Source organism: Bos grunniens, chromosome 10, assembly GCF_055505025.1.
Source record: "Bos grunniens cultivar Pamir isolate PY7600 chromosome 10, Bosgru_T2T1.0, whole genome shotgun sequence".
Taxonomy (NCBI): domain Eukaryota; kingdom Metazoa; phylum Chordata; class Mammalia; order Artiodactyla; family Bovidae; genus Bos; species Bos grunniens.
The window spans coordinates 3,210,325-3,231,980 of NC_141174.1; the positions used below are offsets into that span (position 1 = coordinate 3,210,325).

At 39.6% G+C, this 21,656-nt stretch overlaps 1 protein-coding gene across 45 annotated transcripts in view; it reads right to left on the reverse strand.

Annotated features, from left to right (window-relative positions):
• The window catches only part of SPATA7 (spermatogenesis associated 7), a 35,871-nt gene that overhangs the window by 2,117 nt on the left and 12,098 nt on the right, over nt 1–21,656 (reverse strand). For 11 of the 45 annotated variants that reach the window (XM_086319311.1, XM_086319288.1, XM_086319336.1 and 8 more), the window contains 4 exons: nt 19,118–19,245; nt 8,419–8,888; nt 5,923–5,989; nt 4,140–4,255 (listed from right to left, as the gene is read on the reverse strand). In XM_086319311.1, coding sequence (XP_086175437.1) covers nt 4,140–4,255; nt 5,923–5,989; nt 8,419–8,888; nt 19,118–19,245 — 781 coding nt within the window. Of the gene's footprint in view, nt 1–2,063; nt 2,118–4,139; nt 4,256–5,922; nt 5,990–8,418; nt 8,889–19,117; nt 21,103–21,656 lie in introns of all 45 variants that reach the window. The other 34 variants (XM_086319318.1, XM_086319310.1, XM_086319308.1 and 31 more) reach the window with 9 other exon arrangements.

Sequence of the window (21,656 nt, forward strand, 5' to 3'; positions counted from 1 at the left end):
ACTGCTTATTAAAAAAAATTACTGCTTATTTATGCTGAAAATTAGAGGATGCATAACTACCTATACTGAAATATCTGTACTATTACAAACACACTTCCATCTCACATTATCAAGAGGAACATTATAAAACAAATATATGTTTACTTTCTCAAATTATGCAAGGATATTTAGTAAAGATGAGAAAGTATTCCCTGATAGAGTAATATTTCATAGATGTCTGCAACGCTGATCAGGCAATAAAAAAGCAGCAGGGATTAAGTAAAACAAAGCAACCAGGCAAAGGGGCAAGAGGGCGACTTAGGGGTGACCCTGTGGGGGCTGGCCATGTTCCTGACAAGCATTTTAAATGTCCTCAGGCTCCTGGCCAGGTCGGGCCACAGAGGCGTGAGTCCCTCTGTGAGGCAGAAGGGAAAGAGGAAGGTCATCCAGAGAAGGCAGGAACCTCAATGACAAAATCCTCTCCTGCTCCGAGGAGAGCATCTGGTTTCAAGGTGGAGAAATTTATTGAGCAGAAAAAAACATTTTTTTTTCTTGACAAGTCTGTAGATAAGGAAAAATATTTGAGTAGAAAAAATCTGTGTACATACATATAGTGGTAATTTTTAATTACTTGGGTACATTTCTCTGTTATACTCTTATGAGTTATATATTTTAGTAGCTATTACACAAAAAGTAGGGTACTATTACAAGTTTGATCTTAATTAGCTAAAAATCAGTGAATTGACAGAAAATGTAAATAGCAAGTAGCCCACCAGGATCCTCTGTCCATGGGATTCTCCAGGCAGGAATCCTGGAGTGGGTTGCCATTTCCTTTTCTAGGGGATCTTCCCATCCCAGGGATGGAACCCACGTCCCTGCATTGGCAGCTGGGTTCTTTACCGCTGAGCCCCCAGGGATGCCTAAAATCACTTCAGTTACAGAATAAGTCAACGTTAAGGGGAAGAGTTAACTAGCACACCAAGCAGAAGAGTACTGCATAAAAATTATGCTTTGAAACCAATTCACAGGCAGCAAACTTGAGAACAAATGAAACGCTATAAAAATAGATTGCTTTCCCTGAAAAAAATGCAGTCCCAACTAAAACAACTTTCAAGCTCAGAAGTATATTATCTGTAAAAAAAAAAAACTGGTGAGGTTAAAAAAAGCCCAAGAACGGTATCCTGAGCTACCAAAAGGCTGCACTTCTCTAAATCTCATCTTATTATTACTTATAAAAATTATGGGTACTGATTATAAAAAATTAGCAAGTATTATTAATCTAGGGGCCAATTTTCATTAGACATAAAAATGAAGTGATTAATAATTATTTCAGATATTTCAGGATAATACTATCAATAATATTAACAAGAATCATTAATAATTCTCTCAAATTTGCTGCTAAGTCGCTTCAGTCATGTCTGACTCTGTGCGACCCCATAGACGGCAGCCCACCAGGCTCCCCCGTCCCTGGGATTCTCCAGGCAAGAATACTGGAGTGGGTTGCCATTTCCTTCTCCAATGCATGAAAGTGAAAAGTGAAAGTGAAGTCACTCAGTCGTGTCCAACCAACCCTTCGTGACCCCATGGACTGCAGCCTACCAGGCTCCTCCGTCCATGGGATTTTCCAGGCAAGAGTACTGGAGTGGGGTGCCATCACCTTCTCCGTCTCTAAAATTTAGTGTGTACTATATGCAATGGCACCCCACTCCAGTACTCTTGCCTGGAAAATCCCATGGACGCAGGAGCCTGGTAGGCTGCAGTCCATGGGGTCGCTAGGAGTTGGACATGACAGAGCGACTTCACTTTCACTTTTCACTTTCATGCACTGGAGAAGGAAATGGCAAGCCACTCCAGTGTTCTTGCCTGGAGAATCCCAGGGACGGGGAGCCTGGTGGGCTGCCGTTTATAGGGTTGCACAGAGTCGGACACGACTGAAGTGACTTAGCATAGCATAGCATATGACCAAACCCCAAAGCTGGTTGTAAAGAAAAATTCATGTTCAATCTTGACTTATTTAATAAAAATTTGTGAGCCTTAATTCTTCATTTCCACTAAGCAAAATGAGGCAGTCAAAGAGCTCTTACTCAGAATATATTTTTCTCCCTGAAGGAGGCTGCAGTGAATATTGACATACTGCCCTGGAAAAAGAAAATTAGAATATCTGAACAAAGCAATGATTGGCATACAGTAATACATTAGTAATAAACAGGTTTCAGAATTTCAAAGCACTTGTCACATTCATTATCTAATCTTTAGGATAACCCTGTCAAGTATATTGGGAAGATATTACTGTTCTAAACAAATCACCAAAGGGCAGAAAGGCTAAGTAACCTGCTAAGGTCATGTGTTAGTAAGTAGCAAAGACAGATTTTTTAAACTAGTCTTCTAATTACAAATTCGTAATCCTTTTAAAAATTGTACTACGAAACTTATCATGTAAAAAGGATAATCAATTTGAATAAGGGTAAAATATAAATGATGTTGGAAACATATTTTCCTATGGAAAAAAACTGTAAGCTGGCCATTATAAATTCCGTGTGTTATTCAGTTATATCATCATTAGTTAATTCCAAGCTTTCTATTCACAGGTATATTCAATTATAATATTTTACTTCTTTTAAAGAAAGCTAAGAGCCAAAGAATTGATGCTTTTGAACTGTGGTGTTGGAGAAGACTCTTGAGAGTCCCTTGGACTGCAAGATCCAACCAGTCTATCCTAAAGGAGATCAGTCCTGGGTGTTCATTGGAAGGACTGATGCTAAAGCTGAAACTTCAATACTTCAGCCACCTGATGCAAAGAACTGACTCACTGGGAAAGACCCTGATGCTGGGAAAGACTGAGGCGGGAGGAGAAGGGGACGACAGAGGATGAAATGGCTGGATGGCATCACTGACTCAATGGATGTGAGTCTGAGTAAATTCCAGGAGTTGGTAATGGATAGGGAGGCCTGGTATGCTGCAGTCCATGGGGTTGCAAAGAGTCGAACACGACTGAGTGACTAAACTGACTGACTAGGAAAGATGACTATCGCTTTCTTGAAGTCATTCTTTATATTCACTGCAGACTGGGCTCAACTGATGAGAGCTAAAGCATCAGGAATTTCTAGACAGAGCAGTTAGCAATAACCCCTTTCCTCTCCCCCCAAATCTCCACAAAGCCTTGACAGGTGAGCTCTCCCCAAGGAAAGGCCTAAGGAAAGACCCGGGCCCGAGGGATTGCATGTGCTTGCTTCCAGTTTGGTATAGGATGTCTTTGATTCTTTTTTTCTTAAACCATTTACTTTTTATTTATTTATTATCTTCCTAGTTTCTGGCTTGTCTCTAGTTGCCTAGAGTGAGGGCTACCCCAGCTGCAGTGTGCAGGCCTCTTGCAGCAGTGGCCTCTCCTGCTGCGGAGTGTGGGTCTGGGCCTGTGGGCCTCAGGAGCTGTGGCTCCCGGCTCCAGAGCACAGGCTCAATGGTTGTTCCACACGGGCCTAGCTGCTCCCTGGCAGTGGGGTCCTCCCGGACCAGGGGTGGAACCCGTGTCTCCTGCACCGGCAGGCACATTCTTTACCAATGCTCCACGAGGGAAGGAGACCTCCTCTAGGAGGTCATTCTTGATCTGTGAGTCCTTTTTTCCCTTCTACCACCTTCATCTCATATCCAAACTCTGACACTGGAAATGCATTTGACAGTTAAAGCTATCAGAGGCATTTTTTAGGCTCTATACGACCAACCACCTATCATTTTTATTTACAGGCAGTGTTTCGTAATTGTTAAACACGATGAATCATTTGAAAAAACAGTGCCTCCTCTACAAAGCATATGATGAGTGTTCAGATCACACATGACAAGTCCTCGAGTGGTAAGGTCCTCCAGCCCTATCTACGCCGTGTGAACTGGCGAGCACCAGCGCTGCAGGATGTGTCTTGGGGAAAATTCTTTCCTGGATGAACAGTGACGGGAAAGAGTTAAGCCAGGGTCCCTCTGCCTTTAGTGAGGAATTAGCAGAATGAATCCATCTGCACTTTTCTAGTGACTACCTACTTTGTAGTGTTTCCTTAGTAAACTGAATGCGTGATACCAAACTAGACTGGAGTGCATGTAGATGAACCAGGACTCACGCTGCTCTACGTCTGCTGCACGGGAAAGTGGTTAGATACAAACAGGTGGAATACCTTGACGAGGAACACTGGAGGGCACCGTCTCTAACCTTGCCCCACGGTAACCCACGCCCTGGTGAAGGTGAAGGGGTTGCTCTTCCTTTGGTACCATATGACACACAACCAGATGCCTGGAGACACAACGAGAAGAGTAAGTCTTTATTTTGCTTCACACATATACGATGAAAGAAGAGCTAAAGCAAAACATCAAATTTCCAAAAATATTTGATGAAAGAGAGTAGAGATATCCAGCAGAAAAAAGTGACTGATGCCTTTAGGACAAAGGATATTTTAGAATTCATTTTTCATACAATCAAGACTTTTTTCTTAAATTTATTTAAAGATAAGTCAATTTCTTATACTTTAATGAGGAATATTTTAAATGGTATTAAGTACCATACATATATATAAAGAGAAAATGAAATGCAAGTTTTAAGTTAACTTGAGAGTAAATATCCTGTTATTCAGAAACTCAAAACAGCCATCTGTTTCCAATGTTATCGAACGTGTAAAAGCGGTGGCAGCTCTGGCACTCTGAACAACACTAACAAACTTCTACTTTTACAGAACCCTGACTGGGGACCACGTACTGTGCCGAGCATATAATGATCAGATTTAACCTTGATAATGCTAATTTATGTGGAGTGCTTGACAGTGTTAAAAGTGCTTTTGAATGTTGGTCTGTCTACTGCAGCTGATACTCAAGTAGATGCTGGTGGTACTGACTATAGAGTAAGGGACATGCCATTTTCTTACAGGGTTACAGATACACCTTCGGAGTACAAGGTCATAAAAATGGCCTTCTGCTTAGTCTACTTAGTCACCTGTGGAGGTAGCCCTCTTCCTGCATCTCAAGCTAGCACAGCCGTCACTCACTGAGCCCAGGTCAGACTAGGTGTTTTACCTCCAACACCTGTTCCTTCCAATGATCCTGAGCATTAAAAGCACAATTTTCTAGATGTGGTAACTCAGCTCTCAGAGGAACTGATCTGTCCTTGGGCCTTAAGTGGCAGAACCCGATGTCACACAGCTATTAATGGCCGAGATGCAAACCCACAATCCTCTACCCACTTTCAGAAGGAAGGAGAAAAGCTGAGTGTGCTTATATTTTATTCTTCTATCCCTGAGTCTGTTTGTGATTTTAATAGACAAAGCATTTTCACAAACAACTTGAAAATTAGGATATTGTTGAAAATTTCAACAATAACTTGAAAATTGTATGATTAGCAAGTGCATGATTAATAAAAAGTTTATCTCAAAGTCAGACTTAAAGCTGTAACAGTTTAAAAGAAATGATTGCTAAATATTCAAAATACAAACACTAAAAAAGATTTTTACGATCTAGTAAAAAGAGCAAGCACAGGAGAATAATATCCATCTATTTTTATATATTATCAGTGGCAACTCTTAAAAAAAAAAAGAAAATAGGCATAGAAACTAAACTTCTGTACAATTTTTTCTGGCTCCTTTAGTGATTTGAGTCTCCATCTTTGAAAAGAATTTAAGGTATTAAAAAAAAGAATTTAAGATATTTTATTCATCCATCCATCCATTCAGCCAGCCAACCATCTAGAAAACACATTAACAACAAATGACTTAGCAGATTGGGCAGGATCCATCTGGCCACTCATGGAGAGCTATAACCATTTGTAAATAGGCAATACTTCTGTATACTGGTTATATCACATGCAAAAAATGTCACCAAGAGATTATTCTTCACAGTTCAAAAAGCTACACATATTCAATTAAGGCAGCTATAATCCTAACGTGTAACACAAAGAGGTCTCATTTTTATTACCTGCGTTACGTTCATTTCTGAATCTGTGACGTTCTTGATCTCAACTGTCTCAAAATCAGATTTAAAGCTGTAATATTTTAAAAGAAATTATTGTTAAACCTTCAAGACACAAACACTGTGAAAACAAGCTTTACTATCTAGGGGAAAAAAAAAACTTGAGAGATTTCTAATGATACAACTGGGAAATAGATATGGTTTGGATCACATATACTTCTTGTTCCTTTTTCAAATAGCAGCTAGATTTCAGTTGGATAGAATGGGGCTAGGGAAATGGGAACTATTATGTTGAAAGAGCTGTCAAAAACATAATCAGAAAAGTATGTTATTGGGTTGGCCAAGAAGTTCGTTCAGGTTTTTCTGTAAGACGGTATGGAAAACTTGAATGAACCTTTTGGCCAACCCAATATATTAGCTACCCAATATAGTAGGTTGGTACAAAAGTAATTTCAGTTTTTGCATTGTTGAGATTTGCCATTTGATACTGGAATGCATTCTTAAATAAATGTGGCTATGTTACACATCCTTTTAGTGTGCACACCTTGCTTTATGTTTTTTTGCCTATGACTTTTACTTGCTATTTATTTTATACGTACTCTACGGAAATGATGTTGGACAAAAAAGCAAATCTGAGTGATTTTCTTATTCGAGTTCAAAATGGGTTGTAAAGCAGTGGAGATAGCTCACAACATCAACAACGCACTTGGCCCAGGAACTGCTAACGCCTGTAAAGTGCAGTGGTGGCTCAGGAAGTTCTGCAAAGGAGACCGAGCCTTGAGGATGAGGAGCGTAGTGGCGGCCATCGGAAGTTAACAATGACCAACTGGGAGCCATCATCGAATGTGACCCTCTTACAACTACTTGAGAAGTTGCCGAAGAACTCAATGTTGACCATTCTATGGCTGTTCAGCATTTGAAGCAAATTAGAAAGATGAAAAAGCTTGATAAGTGGGTGCCTCATGAACTGACTGCAAATCAAAAACATCATTTTGACACGTCGTCTTCTCTTATTCTACACAACAGCAGTGAGCCATTTCTCAATCGGACTGTGACGTACGATGAAAAGTCGATTTTATATAACAACCAGCGATGACCAGCTCAGTGGTTGAACAGAGAAGAAGCTCCAAAGCATTTCCCAAAGCCAAATTTGCACCAAAAAAACATCATGGTCACCGTTTGGTGGTCTGCTGCTGGTCTGATCCACTACAGCTTTCTGAGTCCCGGCGAAAACATTTCATCCAAGAAGTATGCTCAGCAAATCAAAGAGCTGCACGAAGACCGCAGCACCTGCAGTCCACGACAGCGCCCAACTGCACGCTGCGTAGCCCATGCTTCAACAGTTGAACAGATCAGGCCACAAAGTTCTGCCTCGGTTGCCATGTTCACCTGACCTCTCGCCAACTACCACTTCTTTAAGCAACCCGACGACTTTTCGCAAGGAAAAATCTTCCACAGCCAGCCCGAGGCAGAAAATGTGTTCCAAGAGGTCACTGAATCCTGAGGCATGGATTTTTAGGCTATAGGAATAAACAAACTAATTTTCATTGGCAAAAACGTGTTGACTGTAATGGTTTCTATTTTGATCAATAAAGATGTGTGTGAGCCGAGTTATAATGATTAAAATTCAAGGTCTGAAACCTCAATTACTTTGGCAGCAACCTAACATTTGCTTTCATCATCTCCTCTTCACTTGAAGATCCTACCATTAGGTTTAATTTCTTAATTCTTTAAATGTATACAGACTGATGTTGTTATACTTCTTATATTTAACCAGAGAAAAAGATACTAGTCACAAACTGTTTTTTACTTTTAAAAATAATTAAAACCTAGTACCAAATAAGTATTCATTTATATAACACTAGGAAAAACAATTACAAATCTGCTGACACTCAATACTTAACAAGATTTGCTTCTTTCTTTAATCATTTGGCAACCTTTAATGAATATTCATTGTGTGCCAGGTACTACTGTATATGAAAATATTACTGAGGCAAATTATATTTAATTTCCAGAAATTATCCCAATTGTCTACATTACACCTGAGGACTTGTTGCTGAGTACCGGCAGGCAAGGGAGCACAGGGGTAGTTAGACAACTGCTTTTTCTCCCTGCACATAGTCCACTGTTTTGCCATTTCTAACATAAATCAATGAACATATTTATACAAATGCTGTTTGATAACGTATTTTAAGGATTTTCTGGAAGTATATTTAAAACCACACAAAAGTTCTAGTACCACGTCTGAAACAATAAATTAAAATATATAACATTCATGTTTATAAAGAGCTTGACAAGTTTAATAGCTATTTCTCTTTTTTAACAATTACTCTGATAGTTCTAATAATGATTCATGCAGAAGGAGAAGTTACATTAGTCTCACTGCAATCAAAGGACACCAGCAGACGTGGAGCCTGGCACAGCAGGCACACGGTGAAACGCAAGGGACAGCACCTAATTTCTACCGCATCTTAAAGCATCTACTGTAAGTTAGTGTGATACCTGCTTAATTCAGTCTGAGTTTCAGCTTCTATCCGCCGATTTGTAAAATTCTTTTTTCTTTTGGCAGGTGTATAATATCGATACTGTGACAGGAAAGATTTGGCTTCTGTTTTTAAAGTGCGTGGGGTGAATGGCAAATGTCTGTTAGAAAAGTGTTCAGAATGTTTGTCCAAAAGGTCCCCACTGGGTGCTTTTGAAATAACTAACTGAAACTTCTGGGAACCGGGGAATGTGCCCCTGGGCCCTCTGCCGTAGGAGGTTCCAGAGGATGGTTTCTTGGACCCAGAGGCAGTGTAATCCATGCTGGACATGGAGCAGCTGGAGTTCTTCTCAGTACAATTCGTGAGGACGTTCTGAGACTTAGGTAGACTTAGTCTCTCAGAAGAAATTACTGGTGACTGTGTAAAAGATGGAAATTCATTCACTTCTTCGATTAATAAACTGTTTTCATCCTGTGGTTCTCCTGAAGGCTAAGAACATTTGGTTTAACAGTGATCAATCATATTTGCAAATTCAGATAATTGGGGATCTCCTGATTACACATTAAAAAATGTAGAGCCTTAGGGCTACCTCCTGCAAATATAACATCTATGTTCCTGGAAACTCGTATATGAAGTTATACTCATTTTTTAATTATTTATATATAAAAATATCATTCTAAACCTAAGTGATAGCAATCATTTTTCTTTCTGAAACCAAAAGTGATTAATAACACATACCAATATTTGTGCTCTTGAACTGGTGTCCTGAGGTGGTTGTTCAGTTACTAAGTTGTGTCCGACTCTTTGTGACCCCATGGACTGCAGCACGCCTGGCTCCCGTCCTTCACTTAAACTCATGTCCATTGGGTTGATCCAACTGTCTCAGCCTCTGCTGCCCTCTCCTCAGTTTTATCTGAGTTTCTAAATCAACTCTGAGCACTGGCCCTCTCAACCGCAGCATCTGCCCCTCCCTGCCTTGTCGTCATGGTCAGCTTCAGTGCCAGCAGTTCCACTGTGACTTAAAAGCTTTGAAGGAATGAAAAGGTACTTCTCACGATGTATGGAGCTCTAGTTCAAGTGATTGATATTTTAAACACAATTAAGAAAGATTTATGCCAGAAAAAGTTCATATGTGTTTCTTTCTCAACTTCCCATGAGGGGGGAAAGCTTTGAAAGGGGAGGCATTTGACCTGCTTTATTTCTTTCTGGTTTAACAAAAAATTTTTTAACTGAAGTAGAGTTGACTCACAATGTTGTGTTAATTTCTGACGTACAGCAAGTGGCTCGGCTATACACACACATTTTTTAATATTCTTTTCCATGACAGTTTATCACAGGATAGTGAGTATACTTCCCTCCCACGATACAGCAGACCCTTTTGTTTATTCATTCCGCATGGAACAGTTCCCATCTGCTCACCCCAAAGTCCAAGTTCATCCCCCCAACCCGCCCTCCACCTGGGGACCACCTGTCTGTGCTCTGTCTGTGAGTCTCGTTTCTGTTTCGTGGATGGGTTCATTTGTGCCATATTTTAGATCCCACGTGTGAGTGATATCATGTGGGGTTTAAATCCTAAAAGAGGATGCTGTCAAAGTGCTGCGCTCAACATGCCAGCACATTTGGACAACTCAGCAGTGGCCACTGGACTGGAAAAGGTCAGTTTTCATTCCAATCCCAAACAAAGGCAATGCCAAAGAACATTCAGACTACCACACAATTGCTCTCATCTCACACGCTACCAAAGTAATTCAAAATTACTCCAAGCCAGGCTTTAACAGTATGCGAATCGAGAACTTCCAGATGTTCAAGCTGGACTCAGAAAAGGCAGAGGAACCAGAGATCAAATTGCCAACATCTGTTGGATCATCAAAAAAGCAAGGGAGTTCCAGAAAAACATCTACTTCTGCTTTACTGATTACGTCAAAGCCTTTGTGTGGATCACAGCAGACTGTGGGAAATTCTTAAAGAGATGGGAATACCAGACCACCTGACCTGCCTCCTGAGAAATCTGTATGCAGGTCAAGAAGCAACAGTTAGAACTGGACATGGAACAACAGACTGGTTCCAAAAAGGGAAAGGAGTACATCAAGGCTGATGTACTGTATATTGTCACCCTGCTTATTTAACCTACATGCAGAGTACATCATGAGAAATGCCAGGCTGGGCTGGATGAAGCACAAGGTGGAATCATGACTGCCAGGAGAAATATCAATAACCTCAGATACTCAGATGACACCAACCTTATGGCAGAAAAGCGAAGAAGAATTAAAGAGCCTCTTGATGAAAGTGAAAGAGGAGAGTGAAGAAGTTCGCTTAAAAACTCAACAACTAAGATCATGACATCTGGTCCCATCACTTCATGGCAAATAGACAGGAAAACAATGGAAACAGTGAGCGACTTTCTTTTCTTGGGCTCCAAAATCACTGCAGATGGTGACTACAGCCATGAAATTAAAAAACGCCTGTTCCTTGGAAGAAAAGCTATGACCAACCTAGACAGCATATTAAAAAGCAGAGACATTACTTTGCCAACAAAGGTCTGTCTAGTCAAGGCTGTGGTTTTTCCAGTAGTTATGTATGGATGTGAGAGTTGGATTATAAAGAAAGCTAAGAGCATAAGAATTGATGCTTTTGAACGGTGGTGTTGGAGAAGATTCTTGAGAGTCCCTTGGACTGCAAGGAGATCCAACCAGTCCATCCTAAAGGAGATCAGTCCTGGGTGTTCATTGGAAGGACTGATGCTGAAGCTGAAACTCCAGTACTTTGACCACCTGATGCAAAGAACTGACTCATTGGAAAAGACCCTGATGCTGGGAAAGATTGAAGGTGGGAGAAGGGGACGACAGAGGATGAGATGGCTGGATGGCATCACCGATTCGATGGACATGAGTTCGAGCGAGCTCTGGGAGTTGGTGACGGACAGGGAAGCCTGGCGTGCTACAGTCCATGGGGTTGCAAAGAGTTGGACATGACTGAGTGACTGAGTGACTGAACTGAACTGATGGTATTTGTCTTTCTCTTTCTGACTTACTTCTCACTGCATCTTTGTTGCTGCAAATGGCATTATTTCATTTTTCAAGGCTCAGTCATATTATGTTGTATATATGTATGCTTTAACTTTGGAAGAACTAGTTCTACTGTGGATTCATAAGGCTTAAGAGTATTGGTAATATTTTATTCTTTTACAGACAAGATGCCCAAGAAATCTTGTCAATAATTCCAGACTTTATGGACACCTGTGTACCCTTAACAGAACACTGAGACACTTCATTAAATGGTACAGGGGAAGTTACATGCAAGTTAAACTGAGGTGAAAAAGGCTAGGATTTAGCCAGTTGTATCTGTCCTACAAGCTCATGAGGAGGAAAATAAGAGGAAGATACGGTGAATGAGGAGGAGCTGAGTGCTTTCAATGCACAAAAGACACTGTTACTGCCCGTGAGCAGAAGTACGAGGAGTAGTAACTTCCATCACTTCACTACTAGGCATGGAGTAAATACCCTGTGCAAGGTTCTGTTCCAGTTCATGTACACACACAGCTCATTTAATCACTGCATCAACTTCTGGGTGATGGCACAATCATTCCTCTGCTTCACAGATGAAGAAACCAAGGTGCAGGGTCTCACAGCTTTGAACTCATCCCACTGTGTCATGCTATTTTACAGACTCGTTTGCAAATTATTCATTTTTTATACCTCCAGGGACCTTAAACGGATTTCCACTCCTTTCGTAGTAGTGAACAAGTCAGCTAACTCAAGTACTGATCTGCCTCGTAAGGAAACTGCAGATAACTGGATACTGTGATTACACCTAAAATAGGGCAAATCTACCTATTCCCTTTCCAAGTGCTTTCTAACTCTGTCCAAACATAAGGCAAAATGACTCAAAGCAACTAAGTATTCTGGCATTAAACTGTGAGTTACTAGGGTACTACTTAGTTAATGACTTCAACATGTTAGTTGTAAAAAGTGTTACCAAACTAGGTTCACACTGCAGCTTACATATCAGAGGAGTCTGAATCCCTGGAAAGCAATTTCTAGTTCGATCTGAAAAGTCTTCTAGGGCTATTAAATAATAATCACAGGAATTATTATGTACTTGGGGAACAGTACAAACTGAGATCATAGCAGGCAGAGATGCATAAAGCATCAGACAGCCTGTAAGAAAATTCTTATCAGTAATGGCTATTTAATAAACAAAATGAAACACTGAAGTCTTTAAAGACAGGAATATACTCTCATGTGCCTGAAATGGGCTGGGAAAATTGCTCTTGAATCAGCTGAAGGCATGAAACTTTTCTGTATCTGTATATCTTATAATCTCTACCATGTATCCTAGCTTGTCTTTTCTTGGAAACCAGTAGAACACAGTGTAAAATCAACTATATCCATCTGCTTTTTTTCAGATTATATAATTTTTAGCTGTGAATATCAGAAAGCTTGGATACAATTTTCACAGAAAATGTGTAACACACTGGTAAATTCACCGAAATTAAAATAGCAAATCACTGTAAAGTTCTAAAATCAGAAAAGGGCTCATCAATTATATGTCAATGGGAAAAAATTCTGGTGATAATCTGACCACTGTCACTTTCTAGTTTAGTGCAATTTGTTATAAACTGTTTCTGTGATTTAAGAATTTATACAAAGTGATAATTATTGAAAGTTTACAGAAACACGTTTTTATGTCAATTTTATAATCACAGAACAACTGAGTATTAAATCAATTTTTTTCAGGGATAATGTCAGAAAAAACAGTATACAGACATTTGCCAACTGTCAGGTTTTAAAACAGTTAAGGAACCAATTCAAGTGTGGAACAGGATGGGTGCAATTTAAAAATTTGATTACACTTGTTTTGCAAAAAGCTTCAAATTGTATTTTATAAGACAAACCAACAGCTCATTTTTGTTGTTTTACAGTGCTTTTAAAGTACATTTATTTAAGAACATAATCACATTCATATATTCAACTAATCTTAAGAGCACACAGTACGTGCTACACCAGTGGTGTGAGTGAATGTGAACATCTGTGTGTGGAGCACAGGGTGCAGACTTAAGTATCTGAGGTGACAGCATTTGAGTCAATATGTGCGAGAAAAAAAGTTACCCATATTAAGAGTGTGGGAAATTAAAGAAAAGGTTTTTGATTACTTGATCTCATGTATATAAATAGCTAGTATGTCCACAGGCTAAAGTTACCACTTTCTTTTTAATTGTAGCAAACTTTTCAGTAAATGCAGATTATAACCACAGGCATCTATTACCCATAAAACCCATCTAATTATCAAAATATTATGCCTCAGATGATAATTTTAATTTAAATGCACCTAAATATTTATCAAAATCACTGCAGATTGTGATTGCAGCCATGAAATTAAAAGACGCTTGCTCCTTGGAAGGAAAGTTATGACCAACATAGATAGCATATTCAAAAGCAGAGACATTACTTTGCCAACAAAGGTCCGTCTAGTCAAGGCTATGGTTTTTCCTGTGGTCATGTATGGATGTGAGAGTTGGACTGTGAAGAAAGCTGAGTGCCAAAGAATTGATGCTTTTGAACTGTGGTGTTGGAGGAGACTCTTGAGAGTCCCTTGGACTGCAAGGAGATCCAACCAGTCCATTCTGAAGGAGATCAGCCCTGGGTGTTCTTTGGAAGGAATGATGCTAAAGCTGAAACTCCAGTACTTTGGCCACCTCATGCGAAGAGTTGACTCATTGGAAAAGACTCTGATGCTGGGAGGGATTGGGGGCAGGAGGAGAAGGGGATGACAGAGGATGACATGGCTGGATGGCATCACCGACTCGATGGACGTGGGTTTGGGTGAACTCCGGGAGTTGGTGATGGACAGGGAGGCCTGGCGTGCTGCGATTCATGGGGTCGCAAAGACTCGGATACAACTGAGCAACTGAACTGAACTGAACTGAAATATTTATCAAGTTTTATAAAAATGTAAGTGAATTGCAAATTACTATGAAGTCTAAATGGAGTAAAAAAATATACCTATATAAAAGAATAATGAACTAACTTTTTAGAGAAAGAAAGTTACAGGGTTACAATGACTAAAGGAAAAATTAATGAAAAAGTCCTATATTTATAGACTTAATTATATGTTTTGTTTTCAACAAGTCCCACTCTTACCTCAAAATATAATTATTAATTGATATTCAAAACGCTAGATAATAGAAATGGATTTAAAATTTTCAGTTTAAAAATACAGTCACTAAATATGAAAATACATACATGAGTCAAATGTTGATGAACATATTCCCAGATGGTGCAGTGTACAGTCGGTTTACTCTAAAGGAAGAGGCTCTTTTTCTAGTCCTTTTTAATCAGTGTGACAGCCTTGGGGGCTCTTCAACGTAGTTACAGCTCTCCTGATGACTCCCAAATCTATTTTCAGCCCACACCTCTTTCATGACACAGATACTTCTATCCAACTCTCTACTGAATATATTAAATGTTCCAAAGGCATCTCAAATCAAGCAGGTCCAAACAAGTAAACTCATACTTTATATTATCTGCCTCCCCCACCCCCCCCCAAAAAAAAAAACCCTGCACTTCGTCCTGTTATTCTTTCAGTGAATGAGCACCATCCTCTTCGTTGCCCCAACCAGAAACCTGAGAATTCTGTAATTCCTGCCTCTTGCTTTTCATCGAGTCAGTCACCAAGTCCTGGGGATTCTACTTTACATTCCTTGGGCTCCTTCTGCTGTCTTATGTACCATGTCTTAATCACTTCTTCCCCACACTGCAGTGAGTGAAAGTCGCAGTCATGTCCAACTCTTTGCAGCCCTCCAGACTCCTCTATCCATGGGATTCTCCAGGCAATCTTCCCAACCCAGGGACTGAACCTGGGTTTCCTGCGTTGCAGGCAGATTCTTTACTATTTGAGCCACTAGGGAAGCCCTCCCCATACTGTAAACTGTCACATAATGAGTCAATATGACGACATAACTTCCCAACTAAGAGGTGGTCTCTGATTCCCCCACACTCCTCACATAAAAAGGACCCAGGTTCACTGCTAACTTACAAATGCTCTTACTCACGCCCCCTGCCTGCTGACATGTCACACCCTCATGCACAATGCCTTCAAGAGCTGGAGTTAAAAGACGCCGCTCGGTGCCTAGGAAGGGCAGCTGTGGCAGCGGCTTTTAGCAACAGGTGATGTTATTGCTAGGGCCAGGAAACAAAGCCCAGGGCCTCATCCAGACAGCCTAGGGGACTATGCTCACAAATCTGGGTCCTCTCCACAGCTACACCCCAGGGAGTGACCTGCAAGGAAACCTGCCTCTCTTAGCACCGGCAGTGAGGGAACACTGGCCTTTGAGAATCTGAAATCATATGCTGCTTCCATACAAGATTGCAGTCTAAATCTGCATTACCCAGATGGTCCACAGAAACCCTAAACCAAGACAAATGACTCGGTTTTTCCCAACACCTAAATTGCAGTGGGATAAAAAGACGAGAGGAAGAGAGATTAAAAGAAATTTATCAATTAGTTGAAATTATTTAGATGCCAATTCTAACAAACTAAAAAGAAAGAGACAATGGGGAAATCTGAACAGTAGATATTTGATGATATCAAGGAATTATTAATTAAAGGCACAATAATGGTATGGTGGTTTTTCAGATACATTTAGAAATATTTACAGATAAAAAATATATATCTGGTATTTGCATCAAAATAATCTGGGAAGGAGGCAGTGAATGAGGCTATATGTGAAGTAAGTCTGGCCCTGAACTGATCATGGCTGCACTTGGGGGACAAGAACATGTGGGTTCATTATACCGCTGTCTTTACAGATGCTAAAAATCTTCAAAATTAAAAAGTTTAAAGAGACCATCCCATACGCACAAAGACTTGCAGTTTCAGCTAAGAAACGGTAAAAACATAGCTCTCAGTTTCAACAAGAAAAAGGGTCACAGAGCAAACAACTAACCTGAAACCCACAGTGAGACAGGCCTCTGCAGGGGGAAACAGGGCCAGAGCACGTGCGTGTCCGCGACGGAAGCTGCTGAAGGGCACACACGCTGGTAAGAAGACTGCGCTAGGCGGCTTCAGCTAACTGCTGAGACTGAGTGCAGACCAGTGCAGGTGCACGAAGCCTGAGACCTGGGGAGTCTGGACCTGCTTGCAAGTCTTTTCCTCTAGAAACCACACCAAAAGCTCTCAGGGAGGAGCACAAAGAGCCCCTTCCTCTTGTTTCTTTGACATGGCTAGGAGAGGGGAACAGCAACCACTACAGAAATTACTCCCTGACCTGTTTCTCTTTCTCTCAGTCACAGGGGGAAGTTCCCTCCACTTTGCCATTAACAACTATGGAAGTGATATCCCATCACCTCTGCCACACGCCATGGGTTAGAAGCAAGTTACAGGTCCTGCCTACATGCAAGAGGAGGGGATTGTTTAAACACAGGCGTCACTGTGGGGCTCAGAAGCCTGCCTACTACCGTGGGTCAAACAGAAAGTACACAAGAAGGAAGAAATAAAAATATACAAAGCGCTTCACTTTAAAGAATAAAAATTATCATTGAATAATCTGAACTACCTAAACTACTAGGATTAAAAAATGGAGGAAGATGTACCAAAGGAATACCAACGAAATGAAGGCTAATTTAACCATATTACTATCAGAAAACACTTCAATATTAACATTAAAAGCATCAAGGTAAAGAAATTCAAAGCACAGTGACAACAGGTCTGATTCACCAAGAAAATATATCATCTCCAAGTCTAGGTCTATGCGGGCTCCCCTGGTGGCTCAGTGGTCCAGAACTTGCCTGCCAGTGCAGAATATGTGGGTTTGATCCCTGGGTTGGGAAGATCCCCTGGATAGGGAAATGGCAACCTGCTCTAGTATTCTTGCCTGGGAAATCCTAAGGACAGAATGAGCCTGCTGGGCTACAGTCCATGGTGTTGCAAGAGAGTCTGACATGATAGCAACTAAATAAGAACAAGTCTGTCTGTATGTAATTATACAGACTGAAATATATAAAACAAAAATTGATAGTGCTAATTTTTTGAGAAATACCTAAATATGTAATTACGACAGACTAATCAGACAAAAAAACAATAGGATTTGAACATCTACAGTATATAAACCTTAATCTAATGGATACACTATCTATTCAACGCTGCACAGAGCTATAAAACATATTTGCTTTTCAAACGCATAACGCCAGTGCATTAAAAAAAATTGTCCACCTTCTGGGACATAAAACAAATCTCAACAGATTTCAAGAAATGAGTATCAAAAAGATGTGCCCTGATCAAAATATAATTAGGCTAGCAATCTGTAGCAAACAGAAAACCAGGAGAAAAAACAGACATAGAGATTAAGGAACACTTCTAAAAGACAATGAGTTAAAGAAAAAATTATAATGGAAACTATAAAATGCTTTGAATTAAACTGCAATAAAAATACCACATATCAAAACTTGAGGAATGCAGCTAAAGTAGTACCTGGAGAAAAATACAGAGCCTTAAATGTTCATGCAAAAGAAGTGAGGCTGAAAATAAGCTAAACAAATGCAGAAAAAATACTGCAACACAAACTCAATGAAAGCCAAAAGAGGAGAGTAAAGATAAGCATAAACATTACTGAACTAGAAAGCAAATTATCAAAGGATCAACAGAGTAAAAATATGTCCTTAAAAAGATGAATAATACTGACAAATCTCTGGTGAGAATAATAAAGAAAAGAAGAAGGCAAAAATAAGCAATATTAAGATAAGAAGAAGAAATAATACATATTCAAGAGAGATTATGATATGATTTAAGAGATTATGAGCAAGTCTATACCAAGAATTTGAAAATTTAGATGAAATGGACAACTTTCTACATATGTACAAATTATGAAAATAGTTCTATAACGATTTCAAAAATTGAATCAGTCAAAAATCTCACAAAGAAAACTCTAGGCTCAAATAATTTTAATGTTGAAATCCATCAAATTCAAGGAACAAATAGTTACAAACTTACATAAACCACTCTAGAGCATGGAAAAAGAGGAAGTAGCACCCAGTTTATTTTAGGAGGCTAGCAAAACCTGACGTAGTAGAAAAAGGGAAAATGACAGGTCAATATCAATCATGGACACAGATGCTAAAATCCTAAACAACATGTTAGCAACTGTATTTAGTAATGTGTAAAAAAAAGGTAATATATCATGACAAAGCTATATTTATACTAAGGATGCAAAACTGATTTAACATTAGAAACTCAATTTGAATTCACTATATTTGAAATAGATTAGAAAGAAAAACTGCACCACCATTTCAAAAAATGCAGAAAAAGCAGCTGATAAAATTAACATATATTCATGAAAAAGGAAGAAAATTCTCTAAGCAATGAGGAATTGAAAAGAGCTTGCTTAATCAGATGATAAAGGGTATCACAAAAAACCTAAAGCAGTGGACAGCAAACTATACCCCCTACAGATCAAATCTGGCCCACCCCCTTTTTCTGTTAATAATGGCTGACTGGGACAAAGCGATGCCCATTCATCTAAATACTGTCTGCAGCACTTTCCAGTGGCGCCACAGTTGCAACAGACGCTGCGTGGCCTGGAAAGCCTAAAACATTTACCATTTGACTGTTTACAGGAAAGGCTACCAATTCTGACCTATAGCAAACACTATCAAAAACAGGTTGCATCATCAATGAAGTACCTTAGAAACATTTACTGTGAAAAGGTAAAAATGCTGTCTTACCTTTTGTAGAGCGTTAAGTAATGACCTGGAATGACTTTTAGGATGCACTGTAGTCTTAGTAAATTTCAGCCCCCTCCCACACCTTGCTAATTCCTTTTTGAGTTTCTCTCTTCGCTGTTGGTCTGCATCTGAGGGGAAAAAATTCTTTTGAAGTACAGAGTAAAATAGAAAAAATAATTTTTTGATGATTGAAGACCAAGAAAGAGTACTTTTTTTCTTGCTAAAAATGTTTACACTACTGATATGTAAATAAAAATCCATATGGTTTTCTGAAACTTCAAATGGATTAACTATTCAAAGAGCACAAACAAGATATGACAAACTGATTAAGCCTAAGGGCTCAAGGGAACAACTGCTAGCAGATATAGATACACAAAGGTTAGAAATGCAGAGCTTGAATTCATTCATATACTCCCCTACAAATGAAATACTATTGACAATATCATCATGTTATAAAAATTTAAGTTTTATATGACCAAAAATGACATTAAATTTTAAAATATTATTTTTAATTAGGATAACTGACTTCCATTTTTCTTAACTGCTATTCATTTGCAAATACAAACCAAAAAAGTGGTTTCACATCGTAGTGAGCTTTAAGTCAGGTACTGAGTCATTTTCAAAGACTGAAAAACAGCAAAATGAAAGCTAGTCCAGTTTCAGAGTTTAAAAGAAGGTGAGGGACTTTCTTGGTGGCCCCGTGGCTAACGATCGGCCTGCCAATACAGGGACATGGGTTTGAGCTGGCCCGGGAGGATTCCATCACAGAACAACTAAGCCTGTGCATCACGGCCACTGAGCCTGTATCTAGAGCCCGCGAGCTGTACCTACTGAGCCCGTAAGCAACACCCACTGAAGCCCAAGGGCCTAGAGCCTGGGCTCTACAAGAGAAGCCGTCGCAAGGAGAAGCCTGCGCTCAGCAACGAAGAGTAGCCTCTGTTCGCGGCAACTAAAGAACGTCTGCACAAAGCAATGAGGACCCAGTGCAGCCAAAAATAAAAGATTTAAAGAGTCTAACCATAAATTAAATGACTTGTATTTTCATGTAAAATTTTAAATTTAACATATGCTTTTTAATTGGAATGTATCTCAACTTGATAGACAAGATAATTTCAAGTTTCAAATCACCCTGATTTGGGGGGAAAATGGGACAAAACATTTGAAAAGACCTTTACTAAAGATACATTTAATACAAATGGCCAATAAGCATATAAAAATGTTCTACATCATTAATCATGAGGAAAATGCAAATTAAAATCACGAGATAGTACTTCATACTCTAAAATGGTTATTAATCAAAAAAGGAGTCAATAATGTGTTAGCAAGGATACGGAGTAACTGAAATCCTAATATGTCGGGCGCAAGAATGTAAAATGGTTATGGTCACTTCAGAAAACAGTTCGGGAGTCTCTTAAAAAGTTAACTGTACTTTTAAGGCCATTCTCAGGTATATACTCAAGAGGAATGAAACTTTACATTCGTACACAAGACTTGTACATGAATGTTCACAGAAGCACTATTTATTATGGTCAAAGAACAAACAGCAAAAGTGTCAATCGACTGATAAACAGATGTACAGGGAAAGAAAACAGATTAACAGCTTTCAAGTCTTGGAGTGGGATGAGGAAGCAGCTGCAAAGCTACCATTTTGGGGATCTTCTTAAGATGATGAAAATATTCTAAAACTGGTTTGTAGTGATGACTGCACAATTTTGTAAACTTAGTAAAAATCCATAAATTCTATGGTATGAAAATTCTTTGTCAATAAAACTGCCATAAAAGGTAAAGCCTTTCTTGGAACTTCCCTGCTGGTCCAATGGTTAAGAATCTGCCGCCAAGACAGACGACACAGGTTCAGCCTCCGGCCCAGGAAGATTCCACATGCAGCAGGGCAACTCAGCCCACGTGCCACAACGACGGAGCTTGTGCTCCACAGCAAAGGGAAGCCCGAGCGCCCCGCTGAGAGCAGCCCCTGCTCACCGCACCTGGAAAAAGCCCACGCACAGCCAAAAACTAAACACATAAAAAGGAAAGCCTTTCTAATGCATTAGAATATGGAATTACTTAAACAATTCAACAAAGTATAGAGACATCCTAATTCAGACACCGACTGAAACTATCAATTCAGTTGTCTGCTTTGACAGAAGACTATAAAAACAGACATGACTCAAGACCAGAGACATTTCTTTCTGAAAATACGTCTACTATAAAGCCTATTTCTAAGTCAGTTTGTACTGATGAGAATGCACATCAGCTATGTTACACACAAAGGAATGATTATCAACTATACTTCAATGTGGTGATGACAATCTTTGCGGTTCTTCTAGACATCACAATTTTTTTCATTTACGTGATCATAAAGAAAACTGTCTCAACTGACTGCAGGCAGAAAGTATCATGGGATAAATAAGCACTAAGTCTCAATTCTAAAAACAAAACCTCTGTAAGTATACCATGTATGCTGCCAACTCCTGAGTGTTTATCTCCACCCTGGAGCCTCCTCCTGAGCTCCAGGCTTTGCATTCCAACTGCCTCCTCA